Here is a 21,395-nt window from a genome sequence, read left to right as displayed (position 1 = left end):
AGTAAAGCCAAGCGCAAGGCAGTTGGACCAGCAAGACATGCCGCTGATGTGGGTCCTAGTAAAGGGCACATGCGCTCTCCGTCGCCTTGCCCGTCTGCAATGAGCTTACCAGTGGCTCTCAACTGTTACTTCGTCATCGGCTGCAGTGGGCTCATCTTCGTCAAAGGCGTCAACGGCCACCTCGTCAGCGACTGCTTCGCCGATGGCCAACTCTTCGGCGACTGCTTCGTCAATGGACACCTCGTTGACGAGCAAGGAAAAGCCCCTGGCAAAACCTGCAGCAAATGTTTCGCTGCTGCCAAGACCCACGACTACTGCTTCATTGACGGCCACTACCCAGTCAGTAAATCCATCCTGCAAATCGATGGTTGCACCAGACCAAGAGGGGAAGAAGCTGGATGTATCAGGAAAGCGCATCATATATAATGCAGCGTCGATCATAAAGGCTGCCAATGCTCTAGCCATCCTGGCCCGGTACGATAGGGAATTGTGGTTTTTGCAACTAGGCCCACTCTTACAATTCTTGCTGGACGACAAGAAAACGGAAGCTCTTCCACTATTTCAGGAGGGGAAATTGCTTCCGATCATGCCTTAATGTGGCTATGGATGTCGCAGATTCTGGCTTCCACCAAATGTGGAATGGCGTAGCGCTCGGGCGTCAAGGGTGGCTAAAGGCTACCAATTTTAGGCCTGACATTCAGGCCAAGGTAGTGGATATGCATTTTGACAGCGATAATCTCTTCGGAAAGGTGGTGGATGAAACACTGCAGGCCATCAAGACAGACACAGAGATGGCAAGGTCCCTAGGAGCCCTGCATCAGCGCTGTTCTTCTTTCTTTCAGTCCTCCAGGAGTACATTTGGAAGATCTTCAAAGGGATATGCCTCCACTTCCTACCATAAGCCTTCCTGCTCCATGGCGCAGGAGTCATACAGCGGTCAGACCCAGGCCTTTGGTGGGGGCTCTCATCGCTGTTGGCGCCCGCAAGGAAAGCCGCTAACAACCAAACACGCCTGACTTGGCACAGGGCCCAGGCCCCCACTTCCGCACCCCAGTAGGAGGCTGTCTGTCAAATTGCATCAACGCTTGAAAAAACATCATCACAGACGAATGGGTGCTGGATGTTCGGCAGAAGGGGCACATGCTGGAATTCGAAAGCAAATACTCTCATATTCCACCGGTGATGAGGAAGGAACAATGCACTGCCAAGCTGTTCTGGGAAGTGCGTTCCCTGCTAGCAAAGGGTGCAACAGAACCCATGCCGCTGCAACTCCTGGGCTCCGGAGCATACTCCAGATACTTTCTTGTCCGAAAGAAGTCAGGGGGGAGGAGGTGGCCCCCAATTCTGGACTTAGGATGCCTCAACAAATACCTAAGGTCCCAAAAGTTCAGGATGGTCAGCAGCAAGTGCTCAGCCAACTGGGGAAGACTCTCAACATCATGACGACTCTCAATCTGGAAGATGCCTACTTTCACATACCCATTCATCCAAAACATCTGAAACTCCTTCGCTTCGTAGTGCTGGGAAATCACTACGAGTTCAAGGCGCTGCCCTTCGGACTGAAGTCAGCTCCCAGAGTGTTCACAAAGTGTTTGGTCCCGGTGGCAGCGTATCTACGTCTCAAGGTCATACATGTCTATCCGCACCTAGACGACTTGCTCATCCGGGCACGTTCTCGGAGCCTTGCAGTGCAGCACACACAGGAAACCATACACTTACTTACAGAGCTTGAATTCTCTATCAATTATCAGAAATCCTGCATAATGCCATCTGAGTACGTTCTGTTTCTGGGAGCACATCTCAACATAGTGGCGTCACTAGCTTTTCCCACGGAACAGCATATGCTGGCTTGTCTTGTGAAGGTGCACCGCCTGTCCACCATCAGATCAGCAACCATCCTAGTAATCAATTCGCTGCTGGGCATGATGTCATCCTGCATATATCTGATCCCGTTCTGCAGGAGTTTCTGGACTGCAAGTGGCACCAAGCCATGGGCAATTGGTCAGACAAGTTGAGGCTCAACCTGGAATTCAAGCAAAGCATGCAATGGCGGGGGGTGTGCTCTCACCTTACGCAGGGTTTCCCCATTTCCAAACCCCTCAGTTTCAGGCAACAGTAACCACAGATGCCTCACTTGACAGATGGGGGGGCCCATACCGGGCCGTCCCACGCCCAGAGGCCTTTGGCTGCTGGAGAAGCATCCACACATCAATGTGCTGGAGTTTCGGGCAGTGTTCTGGGCCCTCAAGTCGTTCTTTCCGCTGCTGCAGGGTCGAGTGGTGAGGATTTTCACAGACAGCACCACCACGATGTTCTACATCAGGAAGCATGGCGGGACCCGATCCTCTGCTCTGTCGTTGGGGGCGCAAACCCTATGACACTGGGCGATCCTTCAGAACATGTTCCTCAAACCTTTTCACCTAGCAGGCATAAAGAACACCATAGCCGATGCCCTCAGTAGGGAGCTTTGGTCCAATCTCGAATGGGAGTTGCAGCAGGACCAAGTAACACATCTGTTCCGCCAATGGGGTTGTCCGGAGATCGATCTATTTGCCACGGCATCGAACTCCAAATGCAAGCAGTTCGCCAGCAGGTTCCCTCAACCGTAGACCCTGGGGGATGCCTTCTCACTCAGATGGGAGGGTCATCAACACATTGAACCGATGCCTCTGCAAGATGATACTCATCGCCCCAGCGTGGACCCGCCAGATATGGTACCCAGACCTGATGCACTGGCGATCAGGCTGCCTTCACTTCCCGACCTGCTCTCCAGAGAAAACCGAACCATCCTACATCACGATCCGGCATCCATGAACCTCACGGCCTGGCTCCTGCAGCCTTAGAGTTTGGCCACTACGAACTTCCGGTGGAATGTAAAGCTGCTCTTGCCAAGTCCAGAGCGCCCTCTACTCTATCGTGCTACGGTCACAAGTGGAAACGCTTCACAGTGTGGTGCAGGGTGCAGGGTATCACGCTGCTGCGTATCTCTGCTCCTCCATATCTCTGCTCCTCAGCTCTTGCCGTACCTGCTCTCACTGGCCAAGTATGGTTTGGCCCACCCTTCCATCAAGGTGCATCTGGTGGCTATTTCACAGTACACTGGTTCACCTACAAAGCCTTCGTTATGTTCTCACAGGCTAGTCGAAGAATTCATGAAAGGTCTTTTTAAGTCTTTTCCTCCAGTGAAAGCTGGCGTGGGGGCTCAACATTTTACTCACAAAGCTCATGGGACCTCCATTTGAGCCTTTACATTGTCCTCCTCTCAGGTTTCTTTCATGGTAGGCTCTGTTCCCAGTAGCAATCACTTCGGCCAGGGGGATCGGGAAAATTCAGGCTCTTTCCTGCAAAGCCCCCTACTTATAATTACAACCTACTAGGGTGGTGCTCTGCACTCACCCCTCCTTCATGCCAAAAGTCCTGTCTGAGTTACACCTCAACTGACCTTTGGTACTTCCAGTCTTTTTCCCGAATTCCTAGTTACGACTGCTGCACGTCACTGTATACGCTGGATGCTGCTCGTGCCTTGAAATTTTATGTGGCCCGTTCAAAAGATTTACAAAAGACTTCTCGGCTATTTGTAAACTTTGGTCCTGTGAATCAGGGGAAGGCCCGGTCCAAGGCCTCCCTATCCAGGTGGCTCTGCAGCTGCATCATGCACTGTCATAGTCTGGCCGAGAGACCCCTTCCAGGCTGGCTGAGAGCCCACTCCACCAGAGCCATCGCTGCTACGAAGGGGTTTCTCTCTGGGGTTCCCCTGCTGGACATTTGCAGGGCTGCTACGTGGAGGTCGACGCACACCTTCACAAAATTCTGCTGTGTTGACAGGGATTTCATGGAAGAGTCCAGAGTCTGCCAAGCAGTGCTGCACAACCTGTTTGCTTGAGGTGAGTTGGTTCCAGGAGTAAGTGTTGCACTTCTGTTGAGCCTTGCCACCTCCGTGGTTGTATATATGTTACTGCTGTATAATCCTATTCATGAGCATGTGAATCCATGCCAGACCCTATGCTGGAGAAGGAACACGTTACTTACTTGTAACTGTTGTTCCCCAGCATGGGTCTAGAATGGATTTATATGCAAACCCTCCCTCCGTCCCTGCTGTGGCTCTTCTGAGTTCTGTGAGAAACCAGAAGGTGCCTCAGCCACTAGTCCCTAGGGATCTGTCATCCAGCTGGTCAGAACATGGCCCTCCCTTTTGGATCCAGTTCCTGGGGGTGGACCAGTGCGGGAGGATCACCTGGGTGAGGGGTCTTCGTGGAGTGGGATACCGGACGGTGAGATGCAGTATCCCCTTCCTTTTAACACCTTTTCCCCATCCAACCACCAGCCCCTTTTCAACACGAACACTCTCACGGACAGCCCGCTATGAGAGAAAACAGACTAACACCCGAGCCGTATACCTGATGTGTCCCAATACAATGGTCATGCAAGGTCAAGCAATTACTGATCATCACACACACCTGACTTTTATTTAGCGTTACACGTGGATAAAAGGTGGAGTACGAGAGCACACTCTGAGTGAAATAAAGCACACAAGGAAACAGCAGTTCCAAGATGGCAGTTTAACAAGAGGAGAAAAATGGCGAAACAGATGGGGATTGCAAGCAGGGAAGTTCCCTTGACCTTTTCGACAAGGAACCATTGCTTTCATGAGCCCCTGAGATTGGAAAGCGTAAGACCAGGAAAACAGGCTGAAGAATCCTGCATTGTGTGTCAGAGATACCCAGGGTCTGTCTGCTTCAAGAATCAAGGTGGGGAGAATGATCTACCGTGGTACTGTCCTTGGCTCCAAGAACAAAGCAGCGTCAGTGAAATCAACACAGCCGTTGAGTTGGGGAGACTGATTGAAGACTGGTCTGTGTTGAAGCCAAGGTTGCAAGCAGCAACATTGATGGCGAGCACTGGAACGAACATTGTTTGAAATACGTGTGATAAAAGACACAAGTAAAGTTGAACTGCTGATGAGTGATTAAACTTTAAAACGAAGATACGATACCTTTGACAGAGAGGTCCAGCACCACATGGGTGCTCAATCAAACGTCTTCGATGTTTATACAGTAAAGAACATTTGTTGATAAAGTTGGTTCAAGCCCGGCAGAGGGAGATCAATAGAAAGTTTTGTGTGAAAGTGGGTCTGAGCCCAGTGGAGGGGCATCCGGGGTGAAGCTAAAATCACCAGAGATTTTGTATGCGTGAAATCTTAAAAAGAAAGGAACTTTGATGTCTGTCATATTGCATCAGGCCCTCTGAAAAGGAGACTTTGAATGGCAGAGACTTTGGCACAGAAGGCCATAATGTTGAAGTTTGGAACTGCACCCTCGTGCTAGAGAAGCCAGAGAATGTGCTAAGCTTGAGTGTGCCACTTTGTCCTGTGCTGAAAACATGGGGAAGGGAAGCCAACAGCTTGAATATCCTGACATATTATTTCTTGAACACTTTTCTTTTGCATAACATTGTTTCCCACACTATTTGTATTTAGAAGTAAGGATTGGCAATAGGTCTATTAGTATAGGCCTTTTTATTTTGACAAGACACCACTAGGACTGGGTTATTATTATTTGATGGTAATAGCTTGCTCCCATCTTTAAATTTAGGATTAGATAGGCGTTTTTCAAACCCAATTGAATTTAAATAAACACCCTTGAACTTGTGTCTGTCTTACTGTTTGATACAATGCCTTCCTTACAGTTCATACTGGCACCTCACGTGCTTCTAATCTAAAGAGGGCCACCGGGGCCGGGATTCAGGGAGACGACCGTCATTGATGGGTGCAGTATGACCTGATCTTCAGTGATTGGATAACAGGCCAAAGGTAGTATTCAAGCTTTTAAAGCAATACTGCTTTTCTTTTCTCACCAAGGATTCCTGGCCTGACGAATCCATGCCAGACCCATGCTGGAGAACAACAGTTACAGGTAAATACTGTGTTCCTTATTCCGAAATATCAGAAAGAAAGGCAGGGGTCTGCACTTTCTTGGTCCAGGCATCTATAATTTGGAACTTATTACGAGCTCCACTTCTAGATCTTGTTCCACAGATCTTTCCACCTTCAGGAAACTCCTCAAAACGCACTTATTCATTTCAGCCCCCAGCTGTTCTTGCTGTAATGGACAAACACTAGCAATAAAAGCCTTCTAAAAAGTGCCATGACACCTTTGGGTGAAACTTGCATAACATAACTGTGTTTCTGTGAAAAGCAATATCCCCACCTTAAAAAGAAATGGACTAAACAATTCCTTACAAGGATTGTCAGGCCCGGGACATGGGACTAAGTGTCTGGTTTTTAATGAACAAGTGTACCATCAGTTCTAGTAACTTCTTGCTAGCAGTAGTATTTATTTCTGAATATTTCTTGAAAAAGTTACTTTGCAGCTCTCCTCACCAGATGCTGTCCTTCCTGTTGTTTTTGATTTTTGAACCATGTTCATCGTAATACTCATCCACCACCATGTTGCCGTCTGTGTCGTGTGCCGAGTTGAAGTTTGTAACCACTCTGGTTGGTATACCCAGACATCTTAACACTGAAAGAAACCAAGAAAGGCAAGTAATTAGACAATCTGGGCACTCCTGCTGGGGAGCAGGCAGTGCAACTAAATACTAGGGTACAGTTTGCCTTTACTTATAACTGAATTATAGTCTGTTACAGTCCCCCACCCCTTCTGGTATGGGATATAGTGCAGGGATCGAAATACAAATGAGTTGAGAAGGAGCTAAAAGCCTTCCCTGTGTATTGGGCATCATCAAGTAAGCAGGAGCTACCTCTGGGAAATGAGGAGCTAGTACGTATTGTGTCACAAATCTAACTTCAACTTAAGATGCAAACCATAACTTTTTGTCCATTAAATGCAAATATTCATGTATTCATGTATGCATGTATGTATGGGATTTATAAAGAGCAAACCTGGTTAGGAAGCAACAGACCGAGCTAAAAAGGAGGGCGCACTCATGGTTTACAAGAAGGGTGCAGGGGTAGCAGAGTAGCTGGTCTGAGTAGGAAGAGTGGAGTGGAGCGATCAGCAATTTGCTAGATGGTCTTTGAAGGGTAGGGTTTTCAGATGCTCCTGAAGTGCAGGATGGAAGGGGCCAGTCTTATCTACATTGGTAACTTGTTCCAGAGACCGGGTGTGTAGCAGGAAAAGGCTTGTTTCCTGGTATTTCCTCTAGCAGTTCGTAGTTTCCAGCCTGCAGTGTTGTAGCTTCTGGTGATGCACTGTTTAGCGGCCAGGTAGAGTGGTGTTTTGGTTGTGAATGCTTTGTAAATGATGTAGTATGTTTTGAACATCATGCGTGCTTGATGGGGTAACCAGGGCAGCTACCCAAAGATGAGGGTAGTGTTGAATTTTCTTAGTCATGTGATGAGACCTACTGCAGTATGCTGAACGGTTATCAAAGGGTCCAAGGTGTGGCATATGGGACTCCTGCGAGTAGGGTGTTGCCAATGTCCAGGAGAGAGAGAGAGAGAGAGAGAGAGAGAGAGAGAGAAAGAGAAAGAGAGAAAGAGAGAAAGAGAAAAAGAGAAAAAGAGAAAAAGAGAAAAAGAGAGAAAGAGAGAAAGAGAGAAAGAGAAAAAGAGAGAAAGAGAAAGAGAAAGAGAAAGAGAGAAAGAGAGAAAGAGAGAAAGAGAGAAAGAGAGAAAGCGAGAGAGAGGGAGAGAAAGAGAAAGAAGGGTGGAAAGTTAAGAAGAGGTGATAGGTGAAAATTCATGAATAGCTTGGGGTGTAACGGGATCACCAGGCTTGCAGGACGAATCATCAGACAGAAGAATGGTTAAAAATCTTGTTTTTATTTTATTTATTGTTTATTTATATAGCGATTATACACAGGTGAAGTGCATCAAAGCGCTTCAAGGTGGGATGGGAACAAGGGAATACAGTAATCATTCTTAGGCCTTGAAGATTCCGAATGATCTAAACAGAAAATTAGCATTCTAGGCCTGATGGCATTTCTCTTAGTGCAAGTGGTACAGTTGAGACCAAGCTCGGGAGCGGGAGGTACGGAAAACAGTGGGTTAGGACAGGACAGACTAACTAACTGGTCCTAGTACATTTAGGTAATGCATACGTACGGACGGGAGTGCAGAGACGGGAAGGGGAGGAAGGAGAGAAATGAGATGGTGAAGAAAGTGTGGTGGAAATGGCAGATGGGTAGGAAGAAGGCAGTGTAGAGATAGAAGGGTGGTCAGCGAGTTTCGTATTTTGGTGATTTTAGAGGAGAAAATGGGAAGCAAAGTATTCTGCAGAGAGGAGGATATAGAATGCTTCTTGGTGGGGGAAGAGTAGCCTATAGGGTCATGGATAATTTGTGAGGAGGTGAGTGGATATAAGAGTAGTGTAATGGTGGGAGTTGGCAGAGCCGAGAGCCATCGTGTGTGTAAAATAATCTATGTAGGCTGTAAGAAGAGAGTGCAAGTGTTCTTAACACCAGCAGTATAGTCAGCATTGCATGGTTGTTAGCAATTGGGGGGGATTCATGGTTGAGAGCACCTGCAGGAGGGGTGAAGGAGCAGGCACAATAGTGAACATTAAAGGGGGTTGTCAGTGCTGAGTCACTACATAGGCGAGATCAATAGAGTGTATGAGTAGGGTGAGTCTCTTACTTGGCTTGATAGGGGACCTTGAAGTGATGCTTAAATTGTCATTGGAAGGCAAGCGTGAGAGAGGAGGGAGAATTGAGAGGGTGAGGTAGATAAGTGAGTGGTCAAAGGTGAGGGGCTATTAGTGAGAGAAGAAGAGTCATTGCATATGGGTGTTAAGGTTATGAAGGCTGACTAGTGAATGGTTGGAGAGAATTCAGTTTGTAGTTGATCAGCCAGGTATATATTGGAAAGGTTGAGGTCACTCATTACGATAGGGACATCAGCTGGGAGCCTTTCTGGTAGCTTATCGAGATCTGAGGAGAAGAGGTTTAGGGTGTGTAAGAGCGCAGAAGTAGGAGAATGGCACACAGGTGGCATATTTTTGGTTATAGACTTATAAAATAAGAGAAAACCCTATCTGACCCTATTACTAAGAAGGGTTTCTCTACCTCAACCAAATACTAAGGACTCAGTAATGCTGTCCGTCAAAAAGAAATAGTCCACTGTCGTGTGTCAAAGCATATTTCCTTCCCTTACACTTTAAATCAAACTTAGTAAAGTGGTGATCTTCTTGGCCCAGAATAATGGCTCTTTTCCGCTGGATGACAAATCAAAGTTACCTCTCGGTTGATGAAAACAAGGAAAGGTTCTTCAAAAAGGTAAAAACCAAAAGTCTCAGAAGCGTTCTTGGCTTGGCACTCCGCCAATGCACATAGAAACAAGAAAAAGTATTGTATCTCCACAGTGTTGGGGAGGGGGGTCCCTCTCCCCCTAACCTTTCTCAGGTTTCGCAACACTTTTCTCAGTGCAAGGAAGAACAACTTCCTTATCCTGACCTTTGACGTCCAGTTCACAATGCCAGGGGGAATGACTCCCTTCCCCTGGTCTTTCTCAGGCTTCTCATAATACCGACAGAATGACTCTTCTCTTGGCTTCTCACACAGGGCCTCATCACGAGTCTGGCGGTAACCCTTAAATGCGGTGGTAGCGCTATTACCGCCACATTTAAGGGTCCGCCAGATCATGGCTTTGGCGGAAATCCGCTGCAAAATTGCCAATTTTCGGCGCGATTACCGCCGCGGGAAATCTGCCGGCGGTAATAGGGTGAATTTTCCCCATAGGGCCCAATGGGGAATGAGGAATTCACGAATGGGCCCAATGGGGAATGGGCAATAACCCTCCCGCCAAACCCGTGATCTGGCGCTAATAGCGCCGGTGGGTTTGGCGGTAGGGCTATTAGCGCCGACGCTAATAGCGCCAACGTTACCGCCCAACTGGTGATGAGGCCCACAATGTTCACAAACATCAGGATGTGACAATTCCCTTTCCCTGGCCTTTCTCTGACTCTTCACAATGCCAAGAGACTTACTCTCTCCTCTTGGCATCTTTCACAATGTTCATCGACACCAGGGGGAATGACTACCTTCCCCAGGTCTTTCTCAGGCGTTTCACAATGCCAAGAAATGACTCCTTCTCTTGGCTTTCTCACAATGTTCATTAACACCAGGGGGAATGACCCCCTTCCCCTGGCCTTTCTCAGGCTTATCACAATTCCAAGATAATGACTCCCTTCTCTTGGCTTTCTCACAATGTTCATCAACATCAGGGGGAATTACTTCCTTCCCCTGGCCATTCTCAGTGTCAAGCCCGATCTACAGACCTGGTGTACTCTCCTGCCAGGTACTGCCACAAGGAAGAGGCAGCTTGAAGGAAGTCTCTTTCCTGGCATTCCCCTATAACTGGTTCACTAGCCTGTCAGCTATAGGCCCTTTCCCAGTTCTTTCTCTTTCTTCTCTTTGGGTCACAGACCCTCTTAGTAGTGTTCCAAAGGATTCTTGTTTTCTCTCCCTGGGTCCCAGACCCGCTTAATATTTCTTCACAAACTCTAAAATAGTTTCTCTTATGGGTGCGGGTCCCAGACTCGCTTTTCTTGCTTAGTTTTGCTGATGGACTTGGTTCACTCTCCTGCCAAGTACAATTGTGCGGCTCAGAAGTGTAACAGAGTTCCTTTACCTCCGTCAGGGTCCCAGACCCTATAGTCACATCTTCTCTCTCTCCCCTCTGGCCTTTCCACCACCTTCCTGGAAACCTGCGTACCTTTTCTCTTGGTCCGTGGTGCTTCTGGGTCTTCCTTGCTGCCTGCCGTCAGCTTTGGGCTTCCACGACTTTTGTGGTCCCTCTCTGGGGCAGTTCCACAGCGATAATTCTCCTCCAGGTAGTGACTCTTCCTTCCTTCGCTTCCCGGTTCTCAGGAATGCTGGTAGCTTCCCTTTCTTGGCGTGCCGAGCGGTCCTTCTGCTCTGGACCAGCTCCAGACCTTCTTGCTCCCACTTCATCGTCTCGGTCTGTCGCCTTCCTCTTTGCTGAACCATGCTGGCTCTCGTGGTTCCTCAACGAAGGGCTCAACCTTGTTATGAGTCCATCCTCCGTTTTTATACTTGCACATGGTCTATTTAGACTGGAATGCTTGCAGTGGTTCTGCAGGGCGCTCTTCATGGCTCTGCACATCTTCTTCGTCCCAGCACAAATATGGTCACTCCTTACTGGAGGCTTCCTTGTCTCAGTGGTTCTTTCAAGTGTTGGGCTATCTACTCTACACAAGTACATGAAAGTATGAGGGATCAATGTACTGTGCACATGAATGAGGAGGAGGGAGGTTGGGATATATTTTGGACATATCGCATTCTCCCCAAAGAGCCATCCCTGGTCTTGTGGGGGCTGAATCCCTCCCCATGTGATCCTCCCGCTGAGTACCACCCCCAGGGGGACTATCGAGTAGCGGCCTGGCTTCATGGAAAGGGGCTCCCATAGGGGAGAAGGGACGACATCCAAGGATTCGTTATAGGTGCCATGTGGGTGGTAGATGACACACACAGTAAGAGGGGTGGGAGCGATGATTTGGACTGCAATGTCTTAGAAGCTAAGTCAGTCTGGAGGGCTGCCAGGGTGTCCGTGTCGTGGAAGTGTGTGGGGGTCTATGTTTCAGTGACAGCACTTACAGACAGTTTGGGATAATAGGGGTCAGTGAGCTATGGTTTTCCTACAGAAGGACTGGGCATTCCAGAGACCCAGGGTGAGTTCGAAGGGGATGGTGGGGGTAAAGAAGGTGATGCACGAGTAGTTGGAGGGAGAAGGAGAGGGTTAGGGTAGATTAGATTGGAGCAGGTGGGATGGGGAGAGAGGAGGAGCCAAAGTGTGCTCTGGGGAGAACTGAGAATGGTGATGGGAAAATAGAGGGGACAAGAGAAATGGGGGTTGGGGTAGGCAAAGGTCTAGGGAGAAGAAGAGAACAGTATACCCCTCTGCTCAACATGTTCTTACTGATCCTGCTCCTCCTCCTTAAAGTGAGGAGTATAGGGATGGAGACCGGATGGAGAACAGAAGTATGGTGCTAGCCTTGGTAATTAGATTTTGAGCACAGTTTGAGGCAGGGTTACGGCTCTCAGACTTTACAAGGCTTATTGGGATCAGATATGGTAGCTCTAGGCATAACCATTCTGTACTGTGGATGCAGCTGTTGGTACAACCAGCAATTAAATTTAAGGTGCAGCAGACGAGTAGTGACAAACCAGACAATTTAAGGTGCAGAAGGCTGGTAGCAACCAACAATGAAAAGTATAAGTCAATAGACTGTTATTGTAAGGTCCTACTCATAATGTAATCTGAGTACTGGTCCAAAAGCAGTGCAGTTGGCTGAGCGTGTTTGTGGTGGTGGCAGAGATGGCTAGGCTAGGAGGGTGTGGGGAGATCAGACAAGGGGGGAGGCAATGAAAGGTAGCCCTAGGACCTTAAAGGCCCGAGCAGGGCTAAACCAAACTTACCCTTCACAGTGATACCAGGCAATGGGATTCATACACACTGTCAACTATGCCATCCTGCTCAGCCGCCTCCGCGATAACCTCGGTATCACTGGTCAGGCTCTGGCTTGGCTGACTTCCTTCCTCTCCGATCGACCCTCCCAGGTCCAACTTGGGTCTTTCTTCTCTGATATCTTTTTCTCTACCTGTGGTGTCCCCCAGGGATCTAACCTCTCTCCCTGGCTTTTCAACCAATACCTGGCACTCCTTGCCCACCGCATCGCCGCTCTCTGCCCCAACTTTCAGTGCTATGCGGATGATACCCAGCTCATTTTCAGGCTACCCTCGGCCTCCTCTTCTCCTTCTCTCATCTGTGACTGTCTGTCTGCTATCCAGGAGTGGTGTGCAGCCAATGACCTCTGCCTTAATGCCAGTAAGACTGAGATTCTACTCATCGGCACACCCACTCCCTCCTTCCCTGCAACTCACTGGCCTGCCTCTCTGGGCCCTCTTTCTGTTCCCACCTGTAAGGCAAAAAACCTCGGGTTCATCTTCGACTCCACACTCTCCTTTAGCAATCACATTTCTGACGTCTCTAAGAAGTCCCATTACCACCTGCACCTCCTCAGAGGTATTCTTCCCTTCCTCACCTTCCCCCAGATGCTCACTGTCTCCAGAGCTCTGGTTCTCTCTAGGCTGGACTACTGTAACAGCCTCTATCTAAATCTGCCTGCCTCTACTCTACGCCCTCTGCAACTTATCCAGAACAGGACTGCCAGACTTGTCCTTGGCCTCAAGTCCAGGGATCGTATCTCTCCAGGACTGAAATCTCTGCACTGGCTCCCGGTGGCTGCGAGGATTAAATTCAAAACCCTTTGCATTGTCCACAAGGACTTCTGGGGGCTGGGGCCGAAATACCTCCAAATCTCTCTGCCTAAATATCTTCCTTCCCGAGCTCTTCGCTCATCCGCCTCCAACTCCCTCAGGGTCAGCCGCTTCTCCAAGCAACGAGTTGGTGGTAGATCTCTCTCTTCGGCAGGGGCCTTCCTCTGGAATAGCCTTCCTGCCTCCCTGAAACTTGAGGAGAACCATCTCCGGTTCCGCAAGCACCACAAAACCTTCCTCTTTGCTTCTGCTTTCTCTCTTCCTCTCCCCTGCTGATTCCTGGCTGAAACTGCACTGGTTACACGGCCTCCCTCTCTGCTCACAGGCCCGGCCCAGCCAGTTGCTCACCTGCACTGCCTCCCTGGCTACCCTGCACTTGGAGACTGTTTCTGTACCCCTACAGTCCCCCTACCCGCACTTACCTTGCACTTGCCACTTGCTGGCCATTATTTATACTTACCCTTTATCCCATGTATTGCACTTTCCCCTCCCCCTGCACCCTCGCACTTTTCCCTTTGCCCCTTCCCATGCACTTGCGCGATCTGAATGACACCTGGCCTAGTAGGATTGTTATCTTTCCTCCCCTGTTCCCCCTCCCTTGCCTTGTCACGCCTTGAAACACTTGTGTATAGGCGCGTTATAAATGCCATATCTTATCATATCATATCATAGAATAGAGCCAAGCGTTGACACGTATATATAAATGTGTAAACAAAATGCTCCAAAATACAGAATTTTTTTTTCAACAAATGTGTTGATAACTAGCAATACAATTAAATCCGAATATAAGTGAAGATCTACATTTAAAGGTTTTACATTTGAAACTTCTGAAAATAGTATTACAACAGGCAATGTAAGTTTCGTGTAATTTCTATACACCATTTTAAGAACTGTTCGTAAATCTAGGGTTTCATGGTAAAATAATAATTAATAATTTAGCATTTATATAGCGCTACGAACCCTCAGGCATCTGATCGCTGTTTATTATTACCCACTGTGTGTGGTGCTCATTTATTAATCTCGGAAGATGAAAGGCTGAGTTTTGGCCCTGCCACAGGATTCGAACCTGCATCAGCAGGCTCTGCACAGATGTCAAAGCGAGCGCTCTACTCGCTGTGCTATTGGACCAGCTGCTATACTATTATTGTGAATTAGGCCTATTTCTTTCTTTACATTTAACAGGGAATTTTATGTATAGTATCATACATTTACATGTATGTGTTGAATTCTATATGATTTTAATATTAAATATAAAATATCATAGTTTTGAAACCATGGGATGGTCAACGGGGTAGTTGGCCACTTGGGCTTCCCATGCTCTGGATCAAGGCAGGGTGATATGGCAACTGGCCCTAAAGCCTCTACCCAAAGGCTGCCAGAAAAATACCTCTGAAGCTGGAGATTGGTTGATTTACATTATTCTCTTACCCATGCTCCTGGCTATCGTCCCCAGCACTCCATCCTTATCTACGTCCTCGATGAGTAGCCATGGTATCATACCTAAAGGGATCTCCTGTACTTTCTGTATTCTGTTCTTTGCTGCCACTCCCCTTCACCTTCTCCTGGGCCTCTTTGGTACCTTGCCACGTGCTTGTGCCTACATCCTTCCTTCTACCCATCTGATCTCCACACTCCCACCTCTCTGCTTTCTTCTTCTCTTCTCCACTTGTTCTCTTGTTAGTTCCTCCCCTGGATATCTTCCTCTGCGGTGTTCTGCTCCTTCCAACCCTCAATTTCTCTTCCAGTCACCTCTTTAATATTCTCCTTCCCCTGTTTGTTTCCTTCCTCCTCCTTCTGTTGCTCCTAATTACTGCTCCTCCTTATTCACCACCTCCTTTTCTCCCTCTTCTTGATGTTTCTTTTTTTAGCAGATCCTCTGAGTTTTCCACCTCATTCCTCCTTTCTCTCCTTTTGGCTGTCTCTTTCAGGTCTGCACCTTCCAGCTCAACCACCACCTTCTACTTTCCTCTGAAAGAAACATAGGGCAATGCAGTTGAAGTACTAAGACCACAGCCTGCCACTTTACAAGAAGAGACTGGGCCCCACCAGTTGCACATAAGAACCCAACAAATTCTAATTGCCTGGGACCAGACCCTGTATACATCTCTGAGTTGTAGACTTGCATCATCTCCAACCGTAAATAAAAGTCACCTACTTAGTGCACAATCGATTAACTTTCAAGCTTTTCAAAGGGACCAGAAGGCAACATGTCCACGTGCTTCAAAACATTTTAAATAATAACTTAATCATGTACACACTCACCATATGCTCATTTACTAGCAACACATTCTATCACACATCAATCATTCAATCAACGTGTGAAACATATTCACGGATACTTCTCAGATTCTCTTGCTCACTGTTGACCTCACCTTTCCACTCATTCATTCTTCTCATGAAGTAACTGTTCCCTCCATTCTCGAATCACTACTTTTCTAAGCTAAGAAGGTAGGGATATTGATTTGTTGTGTTTGCATTGTAGTCTGAGTTAAGTGATCACAGCAAACCAGGGCCAACATAATTCCGTGCTTGGCCAGCACAGCATTCTGTACACCACTGCTCTCCTGCACGATCAATCAGGCTTAGGATCTTATGGATTGAACACCGTCGGGAGGGTTGCTCGGTAGCTCTCGGCCGGGGGGCTCGGTGACTCCTTAAAAATCAGATGGATGATTTCTATACATTACCAGAGCACAAAACTGCTGCAAAGACCCAGCACTGCCCATAGCGCACAGGCTGGCAACTTGTTCTGGACCACTGGCGCAAGATTGGTACGCTGCCCTTCCACCTTCCAGGAGACGTGCCGCCGTCGTATTCACCGCACCATTTCCCAAACAGGATTCCCTTGTCATCATTACAGTTCACCTGGAAAAGAGAATCAAGCCATAAGTGTATAACATAATGACTTTTGTCGTATCGGCTCTAAAGTGTGGGCTGTGTTGTTGTTTAAAGTTGGCCATACAACTAGGAGGCATATCCCATAAAGAATCCTACAGGTGACCTATAGCAACCCTTGTAGCTCCAGTCTACGACTGCCGGCCCGGTGTGCCTCACACGCTTGCCCTGTGTAATCTTCATTTTCAGTTTTTTTATTCGAATTCAGCCTCGAACAATAGTGCATCCCAGCCCAGTCCTAGTAGCCCCCCGCTGCTTCCCATACTCAACCGCAGCGCCCCAATTCACACACGCCACCCCTGATAGCGCCCCAGTGCAAACCTTAAACACACTGCCTCCATTAAGAGAACTAGGAACTACATGTCTTGAGAATCTGTACGAAAGCTATGGTGGCCGACCTGGAGCCCTGGAACTGCTTGGGGATTAATGGAATTATCCAATTCTGAAGAGCTTGCGTTCTCTCTATTTAAGAGGTGACAGAACGACGCGTAATAGCGAATGTGAAACATGGGAGAAGCCATAGGAGCATTTCGCCTTGTACTCCACTCTTGAGGTAGAGGTGGGAACACTAGCGAGTGTGAAAGTGTACAACAATCTCTTGTACTTAGGAAAACAATAGACCTGAACAGAGGGACGTATCGTTCATGGTCTATTGCGATAGACAGCAAAGGATACACTTGTTGATAACAATACACTTTAATTAAGCACACTCGTTGCCTGGTGTGGATATATCTGGCTCATATCGTGGAAACAGTGCTTTGGAGGAATGTAATTATTCGTCTAGAATATATGGGCATCTAAAAATGTTGAAAAGAAGAACTTTTTTTGGATGCCCTATTTTAGGAAATGCGCTGGTCACCTTATTTGATGTGTGCATTTCTAGGTGCCTGTCTGCAAGCACAAACGATGCCCTGGCATGGGCCTTACAGTGGCGCATGACACATTTCATAGGGATGGGCCTTTATTTGGCACGCCACTGTGAAATGTTAAGTAAGAGACAGTGGGCCTCATTACGACCCTGCCGGTCCGGTAACAAGTCTGACCTGGTGGGCGGAATGGCTACCGCTCGCAGACTTTGACGGAAGCACTGGCACTGTTGCACACGGTGCCAGTGCTTCCGTCCTCCCCATTCCCATTGAGTCTTACGGGACTCTAAAGGGAATGGGGAGATACTTTTTCTGGTGCCTGGCTTTTGGGAATGCCCCAGTAATTCCCCAAAGCCAGGCGCCAGAAAAAAACACAACTCCGGCGGCAGCAGTGTCGTTTTTATCGGCACGGCTACCGCCAGGGTCGTAATGAGGCCCAGTATGTCTGGTGCCATTTGTGGGGGAGAAATGCAAGTGGAACAGCTGTGGTTCATTTCCCTGCTGTTCCATTTAAAAGCAATGCAAGAAGGGGTCAGAAATGACCCATGCACCGGTTCCTAAAAGGTGCAGGGGAATGTGTTCACTTTCTATGTATTGCAATGTGGCTTCTGTTTGTTAAGTTGTTTATTAAGTGTCCTGTGGCTTCATGTTTCTGTATAGCACAGAGGCGTTGCTAGGGCGGGGGTGCTGAGGCGGCTCTAGCCCCGGGTCTTTTGGTTGTAACCCCGGATAGAAGCCGAAGCATTACAACCAAAAAAGGCTAGCTAGCTCCCAGTCCCGACAGTCCCACAATTAGTGTAGCCCCGGATCTTTTCCAGACCTAGCAACACCCCTGGATAGCCAGTAATCAAAGTGCATGAAAAAAGGTAGTGGAGCTATGTTCCCTGTTGGCCTGTCCCGCTCCCCACAAACCCCATTACTCACCTGCCCCCCATTCACAATGCAAACCCCCCAAACAAATGAGTCTGCTCTTTAAGGGAACATTCATTGCAGTGTACTGAAGTGCACGTTTCTTACACTTTCACTTTAAAACGAAACCATTCCGGAACGGGTTCTTCTTAAAATAAAAGTATAGTAACATTAAAACGTACTTTAAAAAAGTAGAGGAACAACTGCTCACGCCCACTGCCCAAATGGCTGGGAGAATTTTAGGAGTAAAAAAGCGAAGTCTTGGGCCTTTAATCGGGTGAAATGGCATCTATAACTCTAAGGTACTGAGAACAGAGATTCCACAGCGCGAGGGCTTGGCAAGGAAAAAGTGCAACCTTCCATTGGGCTTGTCTGAAGTAGCTATTTACAGGTAACGTCTACTTGACCATGCAAATCTATCTGTAATATAAGGCATTATTCTGGCTTGGAGAAAGGCCGGCCCGCATTGTGAATTGCTTTATGGGCAATGCAGAAGGGAATGAATACATTCAATACACTTTTCCAGAGATTTCCTAATATGTTCATCGTGGTTGGTCAAGAGACAGGCAGCAGCAAACTCCATTCTCTGAAGCTTCTGGGTGAGTTATCTTGGGGCTCCGCCTCACAGATAGATGCCATTAACATATTAGCCATGGCATATATAAACGATAAAAGCCTATGTATGTTGGGTACATTTCAGGAGGGGAATCTGCTTTCTTAGTTAAAACAGCATGAAAAAGATAGTTTTAGTTACATAGCTCACCTTCCCTTCCAACAAGAGTCCTTCATGCAGGAATACTCCCAGATTGTTTACTATGGAGGAGGAACGCTTTGGGCAGGGTCCAAGTTATTCTGCCAATGTAAGGAAGATGTCTAAATGAGGAGAACTCGCCGCTAAGATCTTTGTCTTTTGAGGGTTGAATCATAAGAAGTTGTTATTCATATAACAAAGTTGGACACTGGCGCAGTCGGCAACATTATTTGGGATCAAGTAGTTTAGCATTAGCAGACACCTCTAAAAATATTTGTGTGCCATCTGTATAATTAAAAAAACTTCAATCCAAATGAGTTCATCCGGTCTGCCTAAGGTTGCAGTTAAAGGTTGAAGAAGACTGGTGGTAGGTCAGTGCTCTGAGGAAAAACAGAGTTTCCTGCTTTCAAATGAGTAGAGATGAGTGGAGAAAAAGGATAGAAATTAGCTCACATGTGTCTGGAAGAAAAGGCAGTATTTCGCATATCAGCATCTTCTAGCCATTTGGTTAAGATGTTGTACTCTAGGGCATCGAACACTGTCAAGAGGTCCAAAGGGGGCAGTGCGCCAACTCCAAACTGATGGACTGAAATCCTATGATTATCCAAGGCAGCAATTAGGATTAATTCTGTTTCTCTGCTTAGCCTAAATGCAACTTAGAGAAGATCAGAGAAATACGACCCTTCTGTGAATGTGTCTGCTCTTCCAAGCCTTTATTGGGGGATGTGGGAGGACGTAGGATGTAAATGGCCAAGAACCGATGTGTCAAGATAGGCCTTCTTCAAAAATGGGGTGAGACTGCTAGTTTCAAAGCGATTGGGATGAAGCTTGACCATAAGGAGGTGTTTCTCAAGTAGAGATTATAAAAGTTTATAGTGATTAGTGGGCCAAATGGTGAAACCGATCATCAGCTTGAAGCAATGAAGTCTGAAAGTGTAGTTATCGACAAAGACAGAAATCCACAGTTTGGCCTTGAAATCAAGAATGATTTTAAGTGATGAGCAATTATGGCTCAAAGAAGGTGGCAGCCCAGGGGTCGCACTTGTGTTTGTTGCAATCATTTATAGACAGCGTTGTTGTAATAGAATAGTTGGCAAGAGGGTTAGGTAGTCATTTACTAGGAATGATAGTGTCAGTTATGGCACTGGGTTACGAAACTCGGTAAGAATCAAACTGTTATTTTTTTACTGTCTTTGTATTTACTAATTCAGGATGCCACATAGTCTTCCTTAGCTGAGTAGATTAGCTTTTTATAGCATGCTCAATGTTTAAGAAGAGTGCTTTGATCCAAGTCTGTTTTGAGGCGGTTGCCAGATTCATTCAGTATTTTGTTTTCAATTGTGGTGTAAACCACTGACCTCTGTTGATCTGGTGGATATTTAACCCAGATTTGTTTGGGCAATGCTTCTCTCAAACAGAAACAATCTTAAGTTCCAAATGAAACCGAGTTTTGAAATAGCGGATAATTGTTTTACTGGGGAAGGTTTGCTCAAGATGAATTGCCAGTCCACTCATATCTAAGTACTTCCATGTGCTCCGAAACACTGTTTTAACAGGATTAAGATTTGAGATACCTGTGTGTGAGAAATGGACAGTACTATAAATGGGATGAAGAAATGGTCAGTTCTGGCTCCTGAGGTAGGTGAATTTAGTTTAATTTAGCCTCTGAGTTGATGATATAAAGAAGATGATCTTTTTATGAATTGGGCCATTGACCAATTGGGTAAGGATTATATTGGAGAGATTACTTAACAATATTCTGAATGATAATAATTGGATAAATCATCAGCTCATAAAATAAAAACTCCCAATACAATGAAGGAGGCATGGGGGATGTTTCATCAATTTGTCAGAAAAGGTGTGTGCAAATGAACCACAAGTCCCTGGATCCCTTTAAAGTAGGGGAAATTATACTGTGTGAAGAAAAAAGGTGGCACATTGGAAGAGGATGGATTCACAATGCAGGATTATTCAGTTCATGATCTTGACTTTTACATTCTCATTAAAAACATGAGGCGCCGCCACCACGTCGACCAATAGGCATATTGAGGTAAATCATTTGATAATTATCCTGGATCGTACCTTTAAAAAGGATGGAGCAACTGTTTGCAACCACTTTTAGTGAGAAAAGAAAACAATTGAGTTCATGGTTACCATATCCTAAAAATATTCTTTATTGTTGACCGCCTAGCATGAGTTTAGAAGCATGTGGTTCCAATCTGCAGCATGGTATGTCCTCCCTTTTCCAGTTGGTAAGGTAGGATCAGTAGACTGATCTGAAGTGATTAGAGTGCCAATGCCATATTTATCAGATTTTACTAGGGTTACAATTTCGTTAAAGTTTAAAATAAGTAAAAAAGGAAGGCATTGTAGGATGGCATCTGGGTGAATATAGTTGTCTTTATCTTTTCCATTTCAGCAGATGTATAGCTGCTTGGGCAGATATGAAAATTAGAAAGGCTTCACCTGTGGTGCCTCCGTCCACAAAGAGGCATGGGGGGGCTAGCTTTTGACATACTGCTTTTGCACTTGCTACACCTGCCTTGCCGGCGAGGTGGTTTTCATAAATAGCTAACAGTGGCCATGTAAGAGGTCATTTAGGCAGTAGAAAGCAACAAAAGACTTCCATCGGGTAGCAAGAGTTCAGGCAAGCTGTGAAGTCGACAAACAAGTGTATGACTAGCTAGTATCATGTTTTCTTTTTAAAAAATATTTTCACT

At 46.8% G+C, this 21,395-nt stretch overlaps 1 protein-coding gene across 1 annotated transcript in view; it reads right to left on the bottom strand.

The window, feature by feature from the left end:
* Nucleotides 1-21,395, bottom strand: part of LOC138580555 (protein-glutamine gamma-glutamyltransferase 5-like) — a 148,269-nt gene that overhangs the window by 29,683 nt on the left and 97,191 nt on the right. Inside the window, exons 6-7 of the mRNA XM_069651187.1 lie at nt 15,942-16,119; nt 6,380-6,518 (exon numbers count right to left, since the gene is read on the bottom strand). Of these exons, the coding sequence (XP_069507288.1) occupies nt 6,380-6,518; nt 15,942-16,119 (317 nt within the window). The remainder of the gene's footprint in view (nt 1-6,379; nt 6,519-15,941; nt 16,120-21,395) is intronic.

This window comes from Ambystoma mexicanum, chromosome 3p (genome assembly GCF_040938575.1).
Source record: "Ambystoma mexicanum isolate Mex_15411 chromosome 3p, UKY_AmexF1_1, whole genome shotgun sequence".
NCBI classification, from domain to species: Eukaryota; Metazoa; Chordata; class Amphibia; order Caudata; family Ambystomatidae; genus Ambystoma; species Ambystoma mexicanum.
The sequence above is the reverse complement of the archived record's forward strand: the minus strand, read 5'-3'. Positions and strand labels throughout refer to the sequence as shown.